The 19468-nt window shown below is 36.4% G+C and overlaps 1 protein-coding gene across 11 annotated transcripts in view; it reads right to left on the bottom strand.

Moving 5' to 3' along the window:
• The window catches only part of MECOM (MDS1 and EVI1 complex locus), a 570108-nt gene that overhangs the window by 41388 nt on the left and 509252 nt on the right, over positions 1-19468 (bottom strand). For all 11 annotated transcript variants that reach the window (XM_079766626.1, XM_079766627.1, XM_079766628.1 and 8 more), the window contains 2 exons: positions 8241-8343; positions 4379-4595 (listed from right to left, as the gene is read on the bottom strand). In XM_079766626.1, the coding sequence (XP_079622752.1) occupies positions 4379-4595; positions 8241-8343 (320 nt within the window). The remainder of the gene's footprint in view (positions 1-4378; positions 4596-8240; positions 8344-19468) is intronic.

The following is a 19468-nucleotide window of genomic DNA, read 5'->3' on the forward strand; positions in this document are numbered from 1 at the left end:
CTTCTCAATTGTTTTTCCCCTTCTCTGAAATTGTATATGAAATCTGCATGAATACAATAAAAATAAATATTATAGATAATGGATTAGTGTGGTATTCAGAAGGAGTTTGCAATATTTTTGCTAATTAAATACAAAAACACATAACACAGACTACTCCCACATAAAGTCACCAGCGCTCCATGAAGAAACAGCCTGTTTTCAAATTTGAATAACAAAATATACAAGAAGGGCCTTGACCATGTTGTTATGGCAAAGAGCAACAAAGTTATAGATCATGTCAAAAGAATTAGGGTGCCAACTTGAAGCGATGCTCACTGAACATATATGAGGAAATTTAAGCATCAATAATAATAATCTCATCTTTTAACAATATCAATATTAAAAAAACACACAAACAGAACATCACTGGTCATCCTTAGAAGCTGCTGGGAAGCCAGATAAGTATTCTGAAAACTGATCAATAAAAGGAAAAAAATCTCATCTACAGGCCCTATGTGAACTGTACCTCAGGATGAGCAAATAAAGAATGAGGGGGAGATTCACTGTATGTAATTAATCCAGATAATGAATAAAGAAAGAATGATAGAACTAAAACATTCATTTTGCAGCCCCTAAAGAATGAATGAATCTAGGCAATTCATTATGTACCTCCTGATAGAAATAAGTAATACCAGGAATGAGGTATTCTTCCCAAAACTTTGAACCTGTACGTGATCAAGGCTTGGGATATAACTCAATTTATAGGAAATAGGGGGCTGGAGAAAGATGTTCAACAACTCCAAGGAGATACAATCAGCAGAATTCAGACTGGAGGAAATGCTACAGGAAAACCCGCTCAGTTTCCTCTATAAATAAATTATACTGAGAAAGAGAGAATAAATGAGAATGAGAGAACAGAAAAGAAACAGACAAACTTACTGACTTTAACTGGGGAACCTATAAATTGAAAGAGATATAAGTAGCATGTCAGCCTGTTGCAATGATGAGGCTTATTTTGATCTTAATTCAAACAAACACTAACCATCATGAGATACTGGGGGAATTTGAACACTGACTGAATATTTTATAATATTGAGGAATTGTTATTCTTTAAGTGTATGTTGAACTTATGCTTTAAAGAGTCCTTACTTTCTACAGAGACATAATGAACTATTTATGAATAAAATGATATAATATCCAGAATTTGTTTCAAACAATCCAAAAGGAGTATAGCTGAGACAAGATTGGCCTTGTGTGATAATGAAACTGAGTATATGGGGTTTATGATATCATCCTCTTTAGTTTTGTATGTATTTTAAACTTTCATAAGAAAAAGTTACTTTAAAAAACTCAACAACAACAAAAAAACTACCAAGCATACATACACACTGTCTCTTCCATGTTTCATTTCTCTGTGAGATGGCCACTGTAAGTGTGAGTGTCAGGTAAGACCTCTGTGCACCTAGAATACATTATCCAGGGGATATGTAGACTGAGTGTGTGAGGGTGTGTGAAAAATGAAATGTCCTTCCTCGTATCTTGATAAATTAGAAACACCTTTCTCCTACTTCTTTCTCTTCCTCAGCTTCCTCCCTACAATTTTTTTTTTTTCATATTGGCACACAAACTCATTTTTCCTGCCACATGAGTCAGTCGAGCTGGAAGTGCTATTCTATTTGAGCACAAGTGGCGATATCTCTGTGAACAAAAGGTACCAGGAGAGTACAGGTGTGTGGAGTCACAAGAAAGGCCCTATCTTTATCTACGCTACATAATCCTCTGTTTGTTACACAAGTTGAAATGTTAGTGAGTTAGGAGAGAGATATCCACAACTACAGGTAACATTGAACTGAGTCAGGGACATCTTCCAAAATCACTGTACAGAATGCTGTTCTCACTGTTGTCCTTTACAACCCATGAAGGCATGCCACTTTATGACAAACATTATATCCTAATATGTATGTCAAATCATTAGCTCTGGAATCCAGCAGTAAACGATTGGCCTGTAGAGTCTTACTCCTGGTTCCCTAACTCCTAACTCCCAGGGTAGGATATAGCTTTAAGAGGATAGTAAATGGCACATGGGGGGCGAAGGGGAGAGAAATAGCAAAGCAAGGGGAATTTTCCTTTCTTTGCTTCTTCTAATTTAGCATAAAATCCATATTGTTTCATGGAATTGTCATCTATCAAGTAACAAATGATGGAATTAAAAAGCAAATGTGTGCAGCTTTCATAAACATAGAAGCAATCCAGTCAGTCATTACTGAGACTTCACTTTTCATAGAATTTTATCCCAATTCAGAAAGCTTGTATCCCAAGTTATAGAAGTCTTTCTGGTTCTTTCCATGTTTTGTGTATCAACCTTGGGTTTTTTTTTTATCTTTTTAGGGGTGGGAAGAGAGTGTTCTTTTCTCACCATTTTTACAAAAAAAGATACAGAACAGAATAACAGATCATGTCAAGAAAAGATTTTTCTTTTGTTTCAAGTATAAAAAAAAACCACAACAATACAGGATTCAATAAAGTGGAAATATTTAAAGAATGTAGGTTCCACACAAGACTAAATTATATAACCATTTGGATGCTCCACACCAGGTTTCATAATGACATGCTATATCCATCTGACTGAGCTACCAAAAAGTGAATTTTGAGGGCTCATCCAGTGCCAGATAATTAGGTTTCCTTATTGTTTTCCACTGACAGTGGGTTTTGGCATTAAGCAGAGTTAACTAAGGCTTAATCTTTCTTAACTGAGGCTTAGTCAGAGTTCGAAGCTTTCTCCCCGTAAGAAGTATTGCTATGCCCTTCTAGTAGGAAATAGAAATTACATTTTAGTGTTTAGTCTGTCCATTTTTGTTTTATAATGCTGACCTTTATTTTTTATAATGAAATTATAGGAAGTAGACTCAATCTCTGGCATCAGAGATATTGCTTTGCAGTAGAAATACGTGTTTTATCCACTGGAATTTATTATTTGCATTCTGTTTTCTAATTTGGACACAATTATATTTGAGAGACATGCTGCAACATTTTTTGAATTACCAATCCATGTTTTAACAAACATACTGTATAACAGATTTAGTCTCTTTGCGAATTTATGTCAAGCAGTAAAGATGAGTTTAAAGTGTACTGGGAAAGCCCTCTTATTCCCCAAAATATTTTCTCTCTAATAACTAAAATAAGTCTGAGTTTTCAAAGCTAGAGATTCATTCTTTTGATTCAGTTTCCTCAAGGACTGACTTATGCTTGATGCTTTTTTAGTCATTTATGCATGAAAATGAATGACTGTTATATGAAATCGATTCCTATAAGAGGTCTCCCCAGAGAAGAAGGTGCGGGCAATCAATGGAGGTGAAAAGGAGAGGGAAGAAGGGGAGACATTAAGGAAAGAAAGGAAACAAAGTGATAAAGTGAAAGAGGAGGAGTGCCCAAGAGAAACGGAGTAATTCATACTCTTGAATAAGACCCGTTAATATACCACCATACTCATTTAAATACAATGGTGTTATGGTCACTTGAAATTCTGATTATGGGTTCCAAGGATCATTTTCTCATTTAAAAGCAAAAGAATGAATACAATTATTAGCATTGTTCGTGGACCAAGGCAAAAACCATTAGGTAGAAACAAACAAACAAAAAATCTATTAGCTGGTTATATACATCTCTGATCTGAGAACCCATTTTGCAGCATAATTATCAGAAAGTTCCTTAGAGGGTGGGTTCCAGGGTTCTTGTTTTCTTTAATAGAAATGAAAAATATTCCTGAATGAAATTCAAAAGGCTATAAAAGTGTATATATGATTAAAATGGGATTTTCATTTTGGTGAAAATAGATTTAAAGAATTATTTCATTTTTGATCATGTTCATTTGTTTCCTTTGGGAAATTCAACATTTTCTCCACTGAGCATGCTTTTCTTATTCTTTTATGTATGTGCAGTTTAAATAGTTGAAACGAAATCCATGGGTTACACGGATCTATCAAAAGACCATCCTTTAAATGAGTAGCAGAAGAGATCTTTTTTTATCATCTAAATGTTTCTAGAGGTAGCTTTACTGATTAGCATATGATTACTGTAATTAGCATCATAGCTATTCCAAGCAGTCCGAGTCTTCCTCTAAGTTATATTTTATGGCAATGTTAAGCTGGCAGTAACATTGCTTAAATAAAAACAAACATTATCTATCTGGTATCCAAATAACTCATTCCAACTTCATTGTAAATATTTTACAGATGAGAATTTCCCGAGAAAGGCGATTTCCCAACATGTACTAACACACTTATCAGGTTCATTGCGGTTCCAAAACTTCCCATCTGCATAAATTCTGAAAGTTCAGCATAAGAACATTTTATCACAGAATAAATAAATATGTTTTGTAGTGCAACATGCCATTTCTAACCTTTGCAAATCGGGAAAAACTTGGTCACATTCCTTACACTCCTGGATCGCGTGTATCTCTCGGAGATCATTTTCACTTTCAAGTTTTTGTTGAAAGTCCTCTTCCACCATTGAAAAGGCTGAGTGAGGGGTGCTGCACGGGAACTTCTGGTGATCTGCTAGTTCAGCCTTGGACTCAAAGAGCTGGTCACAATCCTCACAGCGATATTGCCGTTCTTCTGTGAATATAATTCCAGTGTCACTAAAATTGGGAGATCAGGACGTGCCACCACAACCCAGCAGGTATTATGGTATTAGGAAAGACATCGTAAAAATTACTTGATTTTCATTTCCACCACTTTAATTTTAATGTAGAGTAGAGATAGCAAGAAAGGCAGGACAGAGCCTAGAACAATAACATAAGTGATTACTGTGGCTACAGTATAGACTTCCTATCAGATAAAACCCTTCCAGGATTTAATATTCCTGGGATATTAAAAGTAGCAATGACCACTTACTGAGCAGCATTTATTTCCTCAGTCTCATACATGGATTACTGATATTTCCGAAAACCTGATTATAAGGAATCATATTTTAATTCCAATTTTTAGATGAGGGTATTGAAGCTCAGAGGAGTTCAATAACCAGTCAGGGATTCTACAGCTAGGTGGTTGTGCCAGGATTTGAGCCCATCACTGTTCCACACACTTCTCACTGTGGGGACTGAGACATACAGTCCCCATTTGAGCCATGCTTAATTAAGCCTGGTTAATATCAGCAAACTTGAAATACTTCATCACATTCACCATGAGATATAATGGGACACAGGATGTTTTTAGGATTTGTTTAGGCTCCTTTAATGTTACCCCAGGGTCAGTGTCCATTGGCATGGCTTTGTTAAATAGCAAACATAACGTGAATTTGCCCTTTAAATCAGTGAGATAAATAAAGGGTAGTAATGGGGACTGGCAACAACAAGGTTAGAACGTGTCAGGGAGTGATGGTATTATTTCTATTCTTTCCACTTGAATAGCATTTAGTCCACTCATGAGGCCATACAACTAGACCCAGATCACACAGATACTACCCCAGAAGTCTTGAAAATAGCTCACAATGCTGAAAGACACCCAGAGCAACAACAGAAGACACAATCCCTGGTTTATAGACCTACAGTCAGGACCTATAGCCAGGTGTTCGTTCATTGACTGAATGTTTTTGAGGGAACAATTCAGTCACTACCTGAATGCTGGGCATTTTGCTGGAGAATTAATATGCAAGAAACTCAAGGGGACACGCATGTGGACAGAGTGTGATATATTTTATGACAGGTGCATGCATAGGGCCTAAGGAAGTTCAGAGGAATGTGACTAACCCACTTATCTGAGGGGGAGTTTCAGAAAATGTAAGAAGCAAGAATCAGTCAGGTGGATTGGGAGGAGGGTGGGCACTGCAGGCAGCAGAAACACCATGGACCAATGAAGGCAAGAAAGGGCATGGCGGGCTCCCGGAAGGCCAAGCTACAGTGAAGCATGACTGCTTTAGAGGGTGGGTGCTGGGGAGGAGTGGGAAATGGAGCTAGAGAGGGTAGCAGGTCACCAGGGGCTTCTTAGGTCCCTGCTAGGAGGGGAAGAGAAAGCCATGGAAAGCTGGAAAGCCCACGGAAACGGAAACGTGAGAAGCTAAGCAGACAGGTCTGCTGTAGTCTACACAGAGTACTAGTTTAGTTTAAACTAAACAGGAACAGGGGACCAGGAAGGTAAAGAAATTAGGATGCAGATGATTAAGGAAGAAGGAGGCATTCTAAAATAAATCACCTCAGCTCTAAAGACAGGTCTCTCAATGAGATTATCTAGGTAATGAAAACATTTCCTATTGTCTGTGACACTATCCACATATTTAAGATCTACATTTAGAAACTTAGCCAGCCATCTGAACACAAACAGAACCTTCAAGCTACATAATAAGTGGGAAAGGCCTAGGTTTTAAAGACAGCGAGACCTTGTTTTGAATGCTGACTCTACCACTTGCTAGTCCTGTGGTCTTTGCCACTGTAGCCTCAGTCTTCCTATCTGTATAATGGAAATAATTCCTTTCCTACAGGTTTGATCTATGTGTAAAGATTAAATGAGATAATAAATGGAAAGCATATAATAGCTAGCGCATAATGTGTACAATGAAAATGTTTTATTCTCTCTTTCCTCAGAAACATTAAATCCTAGAAGTATAAAATACAAACCACCATTTACACATCACATATACTATATATGGTATATGTTACTGTGAAAACAAAAGGCAACTGATGGGTTCAAAGGCATTGTAAAGGAAGGTAATGTATGAAAGGCAGCCCAGAAAGAACAGTCACTTCTCTTTAGGCCTTTTAGAATAGTAAACTAGTCATTGAAGTTTCCAAAAATAATTGTTTGAAAACCTTTTTTTGATCTAACATTCACTAATGAAAGAAGTCTTGTACCAAACAAAGCCCAGATTACATTTTTTACCATCTAAGCACTTCCTGCTGTCCCGGAGCCCTTTTGGGGCAGACTTCCCATCACGTTCAAACTCTACCAGGCTCATTGACAACACGTTTTTGGTTTGTTTTTTTTAAACCATTTGCTTGCCAGGGTTTCTAAGAAGAACACAATTTCCAAAAGGCTCCCCCAAATACAACTGGTATAATCTACAAAGAGGTGGAGCGCAGCTCAGCCAAAGGAACAATGTTCAAGTGAAGAGGCAGCAAAGAGTGGGCGATCCTCCCAAGGAGCCACAGAAGCAGGGGCTGAGGCTCTCCCGGGCTGCGGGAGGGGTGGGAGGTGGCACGATCTCCATCCTCAGCAAAGTTGGATGGCTTAACCCTTCCCAGTGACCCTTCCAAACACAAAAGACACTCTAAAGACACCGCTGAGATTAGGTTGAACTAAATCACATTATATTAGGAGAGAGAACTAGGAAAGGGAAAGTATCAAATTATCATCCCAATGATACAAATCAATACCAGAAGAATTTTTTTCCTAATCTCCTCTAAACATACAACATTAGTAATTATAATTCGTTTTGATACCTCTTCCTTTGATTTAGAATAGGTATCTGGCGAATATAAATTCCTCTGGTTCTAAAATTTCCTCACTGTACTCTCCCAAATCCCACACCACCTCCTATCCTCTCCCCTATGATCATGCTGGCTAGCATTTTGCTCAAGTAGAAACATTTTTCCCAGTAATAGAATATTAGATGGGAGAAACATCCCTTAGATTTACAAAGCTCAAAAGCAAGCTCCCCAGAATGACTTTTGTATAATGAAAGGACTCTCACCGTTGTCGGAGGCATTGGTAAAAGGTTTAACTATGTGATGTCCCAGTCTAAATACTCAAAATTCACCCTGCCTGCGTGGCTCAGTGGTTGAGCATTGATCTATGAACCAGGAGATCACGGTTTCATTCCCCATCAGGGCACATGCCTGGGTTTCGGGCTTGATCCCCAGCAGGGGATGTGCAAGAGGCAACATATCAATGATTCCCTCTCATCGTTGATGTCTCTCTCTCTCTCTCTCTCTCTCTCTCTCTCTCTCTCTCTCTCTCTCTCCCTTCATCTCTAAAATCAGTAAAAATATATTTTTTAAAAAGAAAAATAAATAAATAATAAGTAAGTAAATATTCCAAATTCCCTTTGACCTCCATTTCAGGAAAAATCTCTGCTTACTTTAGCTTCACAGTAATATTACCCAGACAGCAAAACCAAGAAAGTAGCCACTTCAACAGAAGGAATATGTTAACACTGACACTGAATAGCCAGGAAAACCAATGAACACCAAGGCGGATAGACCCTTTTGGATGCTCCGTCAGTCTCCCAAAGAGGGCAATGCAGGTGGGGGCCTGGGCCATACTCACCGTGGATATCCGGCGCCATAGTTTCATGGGGATAGTCTTCACTCTTCATGAACAGCAGGAGCTCCTCTCCCGGCGCGATGTCTGCGACTACTCGATAAAATATCTTCACGAGACCGACAAAGGGTGGGGTGGGAAGAAAGAATACTAAGAGAAGGCCAGATAGACACTAAGATGTCTACATTTTCTCAGACCTTAACAAAAATACTCATTTTGTGTTTTTGTAAAAAGACATGTGACTTCCCATGTTATAAACTGAAAATGAGCCCTCCACTGATAAATGGAAAGCTGTGACTTCCAAGCGAATCCACTAATCTTTTCCAAATCTGACTTCACAAATCAAATTTTCTTTATGCAAGGCTTGGTGTCACATATACCCTGTATAATGTTTAACACAGAACTTTGCCTTCTCTGAATTCCCCACTCTAGTGAACCACACACATACTCAGAGTTGAAAGCGTCTTGCATTAGCCAGCAATAGTCTAGCTAAGGGTGGCAAGGGGCACAATCACCTCCTTTGAGTATGTTCTCTCTCAAAAGTAGCACCTTCTCAACAAGGGATTTTTAAGGGAATAGTCTGGAAAGACATGCACGAAATAAAGAATGATGACAGCAAGATCTGTAGAAAACATAGTCAAAGGAGAACATTTTTGTTTTTCAAAATGTAATCCCGCTCTCACCAATCAGGACCTGCCCTCATGCCCTTGCTCCTGATCCCACTCTTTGAAAGCAGGCATTATGCCTTCAATAGATTCATTTACTGGGGTTTATTCCCCCTTACTTTCTGGCAAAATGTTGAGGAGAGGAAGGATTTAATAAATCCGTTAATGACTAACTAAAATGCAGTGGGGCAAGTGTGAAAAGAACCCTGACCTATAATTTCTAAGGGATGCCCACCTTCCCCCTAACCAGCTCTGTGACCTTAGACAAGTCATTGAACAATTTATTTGTCCCAACTTCAGGATTTTTTCCATTTATAAAAGCATTTAATTTGTGATAGATACAAACATAGAATCATTATGTTGCACAGTTGAATCTAATATAAGTTATATATCAGTTATATCTCAGTTAAAAAAGCATTTAATTGGGAAAATATTTAAGGTGCTTATTTATTTTGATATTAAAATGTTTATTCTAAGATTATTTATTAAACAATAATTCCGTAACTAGGTAGAAGTTACAGAAGAAAGAATGAAGTTATACAATTAACCGGTAAAAATTAGACCAATGACTTTCACACACACACACACACACACACACACACACACACACACCAAAAGCAATAGTGCTAACAAAAAAATAAGGGTTCAATTCTGCTCAACCTCAATCCAATGGTGGAGAAAAATCACAACGCAAATTGGTACGCTCTTCTAAGAAATGGGAAGGATTATGTTTAGAAGACATCGCTCTAATTATGGTTTCTTGCAGGATCATTTGATATTTCAAACTGAGAAGAGTAAATTAACATCTTATAAGGTCAACAGAAATGTGCGTCACTTTAGCTGTATTTATTTGTTTATCTTCTGAGAAGCAGAGGACATTAGACATCAGTACGTGCCTCTTTATTCCAGTAGGTGGCTCTAAAGGCCAATTGTTTATTTTTCTATAAAAAGACCAGAGCACAAAATTGTGCTAAATTCAAAAAAGAATAACTCAATGAGGAGTACTTTCTGCTTAGCTTCTTTCCTGTTGAAGTAAAATCTGTTTTTTTCATTCACCTGTAACTTAACCAGATGAATCTAGTTTATATAGAAAATAATGGCAAACATAAAATGTTGTATAATATATTCTAATATAACCTAAGATTATAGATATATCCATAGACAGAATCCAGACTATCTTGGGAGAATTACCTGTGCTCTTTCTACAACAAACAAAACAAAACAGGGAATTTACCATCTATAGCTTATTAAACTTAATTAACCTTCCTAATTTTCTTTCTTTGGAGGAAGAAAAAGAGAAGAACAATTCTGCTCAAAAAGTTACCAGATTAAAAAAAAAATTAGTGTGCATTTGCTTTTTCCCCCAAACCTCCCAGTTAAATGCTTGTAAGTACACTGTTCAACCTGGAGTTCTATTTCCCCTTAGAAAACAATGGACTTCTCTCAACAGTTTGAATCACCTCTTTTTTGGCATCTCTCAAAGGTTTAACTTATTAGCTTCCTTTCCAACAACATGTTGACATTTGAATTGTGACATATTAGAACTTTTCAGTGGCTTCTCGGAAATAGTGAGGTTAAAGAGACAATACCCTGCAAGACCGTAAAACAGAGCAGTTGTCTCTGTTGGGGAATGTTGCTTCGACACACATGCCAGGTCATTTTAAGAAACTATTATGATATCATTATTTCTTTGTAGTCCACTATTAATCATGTCTCTTTTAATTCCATTTTAGATTTACTGGTTCCAATGTGAACAGTCCAAGAAACAAAAAAAAAATGATGGATACATTATAACTATATATTATAAAGACAATTCTCTTTGTGGGGACATAGATCACTATTGTAATTTCCCTTTAAGTGTCCAGATTGTCATGTGAAGAATATTGAGCACATAAAAAAAAAAATAAAAGACACGGAAGAGTGTTGATGTTGGCTTTATTTACTGGAGGTAAAAGGTGACATTCCAGGCCATGAAAGGCAAGGCAAAGCAGAGTGGGTTTTAACTTCAGGGTGTTCTTTTCGATTTTAAGTGAATTTTTATGGTGCTCATGAAACTGAGGTTTGAAAAGAACTGGCAAGCTCCAGACGTAATGAGGGCAGATTCTGGGCTTCCTCACCCAGCAGTAAGAATGTGCCTCGGAGTCCCATCTACCACACCCTCACAAGCCTAGTGCTTTGTTTTCTTCAAGGTGCTGCTACCATTTGATATCTTCATTCTATCTCATCTCCGAGTATCTTACAGAGACTTGAGTAAAATTATGTTTTTCCTCCTAAAATTGTAATGGCCCAAGCATATAATTTGAATACTTAAATGCAGAGGTGTCTACATATAAAGTTAGTGTACGTGTTAGCAATAATAATATGCCAGCAGGCACTTGAGAAGTGAGGGGTGTGGTTGTAAAGAAAACAGAATGACAATTTGTTGCCTCAAAACAATTATGTGAGGGAATGCTGGAATGCAATCTTGGAGAAATCAAGCCACTCAGAAAATAAGATACCACCTTTATGCTTCTATGTTATAAAATAGGTGTTTCAGCAAATAAAAATATAATTCAGAGCAGAAGTGGATTATGTAGCTTTTCCTGCAGGTTTGTATATTAAGTATGCTTGACCATGCTTATAAAAATAAAATTATAATGTCTTTAAAATCACTGTAGCCTCAAAATCTCAGCTATATTGCAGTCCTATGAATTATATGTCATCTGACTTATGTATCTGAAGCAGAGACACTGCTAATATAACCTCTTTGGGTTTTGTGTTAGGGCAAAATGGAAGAAAATCAATTACTCTGTTAAATTCCATGAAAGAGTTAACAGGTCTCCTCTTCCATCAGGGGGTTTTATGGAAAAAGCTATATGGATCCAAAATAAAAATGTCCTGGATCTGGGATTTTGTGATGAATTCAACTCAAGTATATAAAGAGAGGCTCAAAAGTCTCAAAGACTTGGAAAGAGTTTGAATTGTTACAAATGAGTTGTTGCTTCATTGTTTTGCTGTGTCTCTCTCATAATGCTCTATTAAAAGGAATATCTTAATCTCTCCCAACAGAAGGTGAAAGATAAGAGGAGTGGGGCCTTCTAGTAAGGTAATAGGGTTAGACAGGAATTCCATTTTGTAAAGGCATGATAAAATACTTTAAATACTGTTAAATATGATAAAATATTTTGACTCTTCTAGAGTTTTATTTTTTGTTAGCTAATATCAAATTCCAGAAACACAACAAGTTATAAACATGGCTTACCTCTCCATGAATTTGAAACTTTTGAAAGTTGAGGTGGTCATTTCATTTTACCACAGGAAAAAAAATTTAATTTTTCCAGTATCTTGCTAGATTCTTTTAATTGCTCCAGAAAGTTATATTTCTATTTTTAAAGTAAGGATATTATAGCTGCATCTCTGGATACTTGAATTGATAAGAATAAATATGTATAGTAAATGTTTTCATAGATCCTTTTGTATTATTATATTTTAAAATTTTGCTAAAATAGCATATGAATAAAATTGCTTAGTATTCTTTAAATTCTAAATCATTCAGATACTTGAAAAATAAAACTAGAAATCTCCTAAACTGTTCACTTTTACTACTGGTAAAAGTCACAATTTAAGGCATAAAGATAAAATTGTTCGTGTATATAGGCATTACTCTAAATATAATTGTTATATTTAATTTATTTTAATAAAAATTTGAAACCAGTTCCAAATGCCAAAAGAATATCAATTCACTTAATATTCATAAAACTAAGCTAGGGATAAAAAGCAGTGATGATGAAAACTTGATTTAGCAACTTTTACATTTCCAAAAGGTATATTTTCATACAATGGTATATACATAAGTATATATGGGCTAGGATATTTCATAAGTGACATATAAATGTGGCAAAGTACACATGTTGGGGGAATTAAAAAATTTGCATAAAATATTAGCAATCTCATATTTTATATATTAATATAATTGAGTATTTAATGGCATGTAATTGATTCTGATTATATATCATATAAATCATATATAATTATACATAATTATATATTATATATTGTATATAATTACATATTATATGTAGTTGAAATTTGAATTAAACATTTTATTGAATATCCATTTTCTTTTGCTATTTAAGTACAAGAGGATAGCCTCTAAGGAGAGTAGGAACACGTAAGCATTCTGATAGGAAAGTTAACAGGCTATAAAAGTCTTTCAGATTCTGCTTTATCCTGTCCGGCCTGTGCTCAACCTAATCCTCCATCAGATGGATGATGCTACTATTTGTATTTATAAATGGTAATAATGTGGGTTCTTGTTTATTATCCCATAAAATAGAGGAATCTAGAATCTGTCAGACCAGACTTGCTGTCTAGTTTGCTATGCTTGGATCGATTTAAAGTATTATGTTTGTACTATTGAAACAGAAGAAAAATTCAGTGCACAAGAGGCAAAACAAGAAAGGAAGAAAGCATATCATTTAGTTTTAAAAAGATGAACAAGGCCTCATTGTTATGAATCCCTGTTTATTTTTCCTGGTCAAGCACTGGAAGTTTTATTTATGCTTAATAGACTGCATTTGGCATGCCTAAAAATGACAGAAGTGTGAATTATGAATGACCTTCAACCTATTCAGGAAGTTGTAATAATTGAAATAATAGAGAAATGTACTCCCTGCAAAATTTGTACTGAGGGACAACTTTTTCAGACTACTGCTGTCTTTCCACTTTGAAGTTGACAGCTGACTTCTTCCTCTTTCAGCTCCCAACATCCAGCCTGAATGCTTTATTTTCTATAGCCTCATTCAAATTACCAGTCAGAAGACTAGGAAAAACTTTAACATTTGGAGGTCAGGTGGGAGGGAGGTAGGGGACAGTTTGCATATGTGAACAAAGTCAACATTTGATATGAACACATCTGTCAGTCTCGGTGCTGCAGAGAGGTAACACCAGGTCTACAGAGACAGTGTGTGCTCATGTGCTGGCTTTAGGAAACATTGTCTGCACCCCGATCCACCCATAGCAATGTGGGAAACCCCAATTCAAAAGGGCAAAAGTGATGTCAACTTTTTAGCTTCCGGAAGAAAGACCCTTTTATACATTCTTAGCCTAATTAGTAAGAGATAACAAGAAGTGTCTTCAGCAGACAGAGAGTTGATGACAGAATATAAAGATATCTGTTCAACAGAATGGAGGCTTTATCATGCCCACGCTTATTTCCTTAGTTTCTCCAAAGAGATGATATCCTATATTTTTCTTTAGGGTGACAGGCTAAACCGATAAATATCTGGTATTATCTGCTATATCTGATTCCAAAATGAAAAATATGCATTCACTGGTTATTTTCAGGACAAAAACATTGAAGGACATGCCTCCTCCCCGCCCCCCCCCCCCCACACATTTTTAGCTCTTGTTAATAACATGAAGAGAAAGCCAAGTATAATTTATTGAATGAAATAAAACAGAGAGAACTGACTGTTGACCCTACTTTGCATAAATAGGGCAAGTGATAAAGGTCCCTTATTATACCTGGAGTCTACAGTGTACCCTGCCTGGAAGCCTTGCAAGTTACCTTTTAAATAATCTCTAAGGATCTCTCTACAGGTCCCGCAAGAAATATCCTTAGCCACCTGTCTTTAACGTAGCCATTTCCTCTGATCCTATGAAAACTGGTCACTCTGGATGGTTTCAGAATGTTTGGAACGAGTTCCATCATCACATGATGAGGAAGCTAACAATCATGTTTGGGGTTTTTACTAGGCTGGAGGCTTTTCTCGTGCCCTTGGCCAACAAGTTGTCCTCCTTGATGGCTCGTAAATGCCTTCTGAGGACCATCTTTTGGGCCACATTCCAGAAACAGCTGAAGTCTAGGATGGGTGTGAAGCTTTGAGATCCCCCTAAATGAAAGGTGTTGTATACCATGCAAACACCAATTAGTTAAAATGTGCACAGAATACTTCAGTTTATCATGTTTTCCATGTATGTGGTCTGAGAATCTTAGTAAAACTCCTGGTCTGTGTAGCGTTATGGCAGTGCTGTGTCCTGGACATTAGTATGTGAGGAAAACATTTTTTGGGGAAAAGGGGGTTGGAGGGAGACAGTGCTGTTTATTTTATCATGTAAATATCAAATGGCAAACCATGCCTGAGACAGCTTCATCTTCGGGCAAAGGAAGTAACCTATCAACTGGACAACATTCCCCCAAAGTCAGCTTGGGCATCGTTCACAAAGCCAGTCTCTCTCTGGGTATTGCCAGCTGGCATTCATCTTAAAACAGCAGAGCATAACTTTGGTATAAAAGTGCAACTTGACTTAAAAGCAAAGCAAAGAAAATGCCCAAAGCCAATAATAATTTTAACATCAAAGGAGGTCATTGAAAATGTGGACAGAGATCCTTGTAAAGGAAGAGCACATTAACAAATTACCTGACGGTCCACGCAAACATTTTTTGAAAGTGGAAAGAGACTAACAAATCACATTTTGCTTTTTGCATAGCTTACCCTCCCTTCTTCTTTGCATAAGTTGCATTCATTGAGTGATGCAAGAAAACATATTTTTTCTCAGTAAAAAGCCAAAGAAAATAAGTTGATAATTGAGCCCATAATAAGCTTGCAGTAATAACATGACTCTAGTGTCACAGCGCTCTGATAAACCACGGGTGTGCACCGAAGGAGAGAGAAAGCGGGTGTGCCAATTCAGCCATGATTGTCCTGGAAGCAGTTAAAACTTTATAAGGTAAAGCACAAACGAGAACAATGCCTGTGCAGCTGAAATCACTGTAGAATCTTGCTGCTGTTCATTAACCACAAGAAAGCTGGCAGAATCTCCTAAGTGAATTCCAACCTGGTATTCTCTGAGGGGCACTCATTCTTCTGTATCTTATTTCTTCAAAATAGACATCAGGCATTAGATAATCTCTTATCGACACATTTCTTTTTATTCAGAGTGAAAAGCAGACCTCTCTTATTCTACTTACAAAATACCAGCTGTCAGGGGCCCATTTAAAAATGAAAGGACTTATCACCTTGTGTAAATGACAAGATTAATAATGTCTTGGGTTTCTGAGAACTTTATTCCACTTGTAGACCATGTTAGGGCAGGCCAGGAGTTTGAATGAAATCATGTTCCTTCCTATGACGCAGAATACATACACCCATATAAAATGTTACCCCAGGACACACACCCAGATCATTCTAATTATCATGAGTGGAAAGGCAGGTCTTGTTCAAGTCTAAAAGGTCAACTTACATGAATTGTGCCTTAGTGATCTGTCTGATTAGAGCCAATAGGAAGAAGTATTAGAGGAAAACTTGTATCCAGAGAGCTATGCCACAAGTACACAAAGCTTATGAACACATCATAAATGAAAACTGGCACTGTTTGAGGTGGACAAGGGGTCTATGGGCCATCTTTGATTTAGGTGAAGGATATAGAAACGTGGAGATATTAGGAAACTCATCAAAGGGAGAGGCAGGAGCAGGGTGACACAGAATCTAAAGGTGTGCTACATCCATCCCTCAAATTGGTTGGTAAAAGTAAGATAGCCACAAGATGTCAAAGGAAAGGCCATCAAAATATTAAGAATTAAAAAACAAAAAAACCCTCAGTGAATCATCTAGCTGTTTGGCCTACTTGGCCTTTAGCACGTGGATGCTTCCAGAAGTAAATAAGACCTCTGAATAATTAATAAACCAGGTTCATGCTCCCTCTGCCTGTTTGGTTCTCTTGAAGACTGTCCTGGAAAGAGCTTTCGTCATCCAACTCTCTGCTCTTGCTCCTGCCCTGCTCTAACTCTCAGTGCCAGTGCTTGCTCCTGAAAGCAAACAGGGACCATTCGAGGTCATTATAATGTAAAACTATGGAAGCATTGTCTGTTTCAGTAAAATGTTCTAACTAGATTCTGTGTGACAAGCAGTATAGCGATGTAGCACCATACAGAAACTTTAAGGAATAAGAGAAAAAACATCATTAGGACTTCAGGGATAAAGACTCTTAAATGTGTTTAATGTATCTACACGTTTACGACTTGAGTGTGATTATGGTCTTAATTTACTAGTATCTTTGGTGTGGCCCTCTGTTACAAAGATAAATTACTATAGTCAATACAATATTTTCAGGTGGGAATACGGATATCAATTAGAAACTGAAGCTACTTTAAAATTGTGGTTTAGCAGTTACGCCAGTGTTTTCATAATTTGCATCTCTAAAAACATCACTGCAGTAATTTTGAAAATATGAAATGAGAGAGATCTAAAAACAATAAATTGAGTCTTTCTAGGCAGTATTGTCAAGAAAAAAACAACTTCCACAAAGATAACTCTGGTTTGAAAAAAAAAAAAAGTAAAAGAACTCACAGAAATCTATTGGAAAATTTAAACTCAGAAAAAATCCCCTCTAATAAAATCTCATACAGAGGTATTAGAAAAATGTTAATTGAATGGCCTTTGTTTTTATGATACAAAACAGATTACATCTTTTACCAACTTTACTTGAAAAATCAAAATCCATGCTGTTTCTAAGTCCCTTCTTCACCACCACCCCCCACCCCGACAAATCAAATATGGGTGTCATCCAATATACATATTCTACCTGTCCCACTATTATAAAACTACATTATTACATTAGCAAGCACATTTATTCTTTTTTGTAGAACTCCTCCACATTATGATAAAACATTCAAACTGATTAAACTTGATCATTAACATTGATCATTGTTAGAAATCTGCATCTTTGCAAAGTAATTTACATTATCTTATTTTGTTCAGGGTCATCTTTTCCTGTCTTTTATAGATACCTTGATTACTACAGTGGTTAGACTGCAGTTGAAAGAGTCACGGAAATTCTTCTTGTTTATAGTCCAGGACTTATACCTGTCATGTTACTCAAATTCATTTTATGAATTTGAGCTCTACCTAAGAATCAGAGCAAAGAGAAACAGTGTTTACAATTTCTTGCAGATTGCTTCCTTGCTTCATTTGCTTTCATGTTGTACAGGTGAGTTGGTGTTGTCCATGTTTAATAATTACTCCTGACCCAGGGTCTCTCTTTATATCTGGATAGTAACTAATATCTCACACAATGGGGGTGTCCATGATGAGTTGTGCTTATTCACCAGTTGGCAGCTCCTATTCCTCATGGAAGAGAGCGAAAAAACAGACCTAGGGAATCTCTTCAGTCAGCTCTTTTATCATTGTACCTAGGCTAACATTCACATTTCAAAGCTGTCTGGAATTGCTCGTCTTAATTGGCCGTTAGAAATATGCATAGATGCTTATAAGATGAATAGGTTTATAAAATATGCACACACTATTTGGATATCTGTTCTCTTTTGTCTTGTCCACTGAGCTAAGTGTGATTGTATGCTTCTATGCCTATCACACAAATCTGACTTTTACCTCTGCCTTTTCTCTTGTTTTCTCTGGGTGAATTTACTTGACCATGTAATGTCAATTTCACAATTATGTTATCTGATATGCACTCTGTTACCATCTTAGATATCTGCCAGCATAACACATAAGTTTAAAATGAGTACCTACAGAAATAATAGGTATGTGTTTAATATTAGCCTTTTATGTTTTCCCTGATGAACCATTTTCTCTGGTTCTTCAGTTAAAAAAAAAAAAGTAAACATGCTATTCATTAAAGTATGAAACCTACATATTTTCTTTTGAAAGCAATGCATTTTACAATGTGCACCTCAAAAGAGACAATGTTAAAATTATAAATACCTACTCTAAAAAGCAATCTAATTAAGGTTAGAAACAGCAAAAATGGTTTCCTCATTTCATGTAATCAAAATTCCCAATGACAAGAGTATATTTATTGTAAAATATTAGACACATAAATAATAAATGAAAAAAATGAATTGGGCGCAAGTTCGAATCTTCAATCACCTTTTCATTGATCCTGCAAAAGTTTTATCTGTCTAAGGAAATAGCGCTATTGTCAGTAAATGTGGATAGCAAGTCATTATTATGATATAATTCTATTATTTCATCTTACAGCTGCTTTTTGAGCTCCTTCAGTTCCTTTTTTAAGGAAACACAGCACACACTCATTTACAACGCCTATGTATTTCCCACAGCTACAAATAGTGGGTGCTCAAAAAATGTTTGCTGTTGATGGTCACAATAACTCATATGACGGACTTGGGATATTTTCTGCTCACAATCAATAGCTAATTTAATAATGTTTTCCTTTGTCAATAATGCCTCTTGTTTTCTTACGGCAAAGGGAAAAAAACAATTGATTGGTTTAGTATTTTTTATATATGTTGAAGATTTTTAAACGATTCCCATTTAAACCTAATTTTACAATTTACTACCTCTTATACAGTTTAGTCAGTAAAAATTATCTGATAGTTGGTAAAATGCCAAAGAATAATCTCATAATGATGATTGAAACAGAGTCTTAGACTATATGACGCTAGCATTACTTAACAGCTTTCAATTGAAAACATCTAATTTAAACTTTTCTTTTTCTTGGTGGTGATTTCCATAGGAGATTTGCCAAGCAACCATTTTAATATGGTCTTTGAAACAAAATTTGATTTAGGTAACCATTGGGTTAAAAGTTATAAATAATGATAACATA

Source organism: Cnephaeus nilssonii (genome assembly GCF_951640355.1).
Source record: "Cnephaeus nilssonii genome assembly, chromosome: 3".
Classification (NCBI taxonomy): domain Eukaryota; kingdom Metazoa; phylum Chordata; class Mammalia; order Chiroptera; family Vespertilionidae; genus Cnephaeus; species Cnephaeus nilssonii.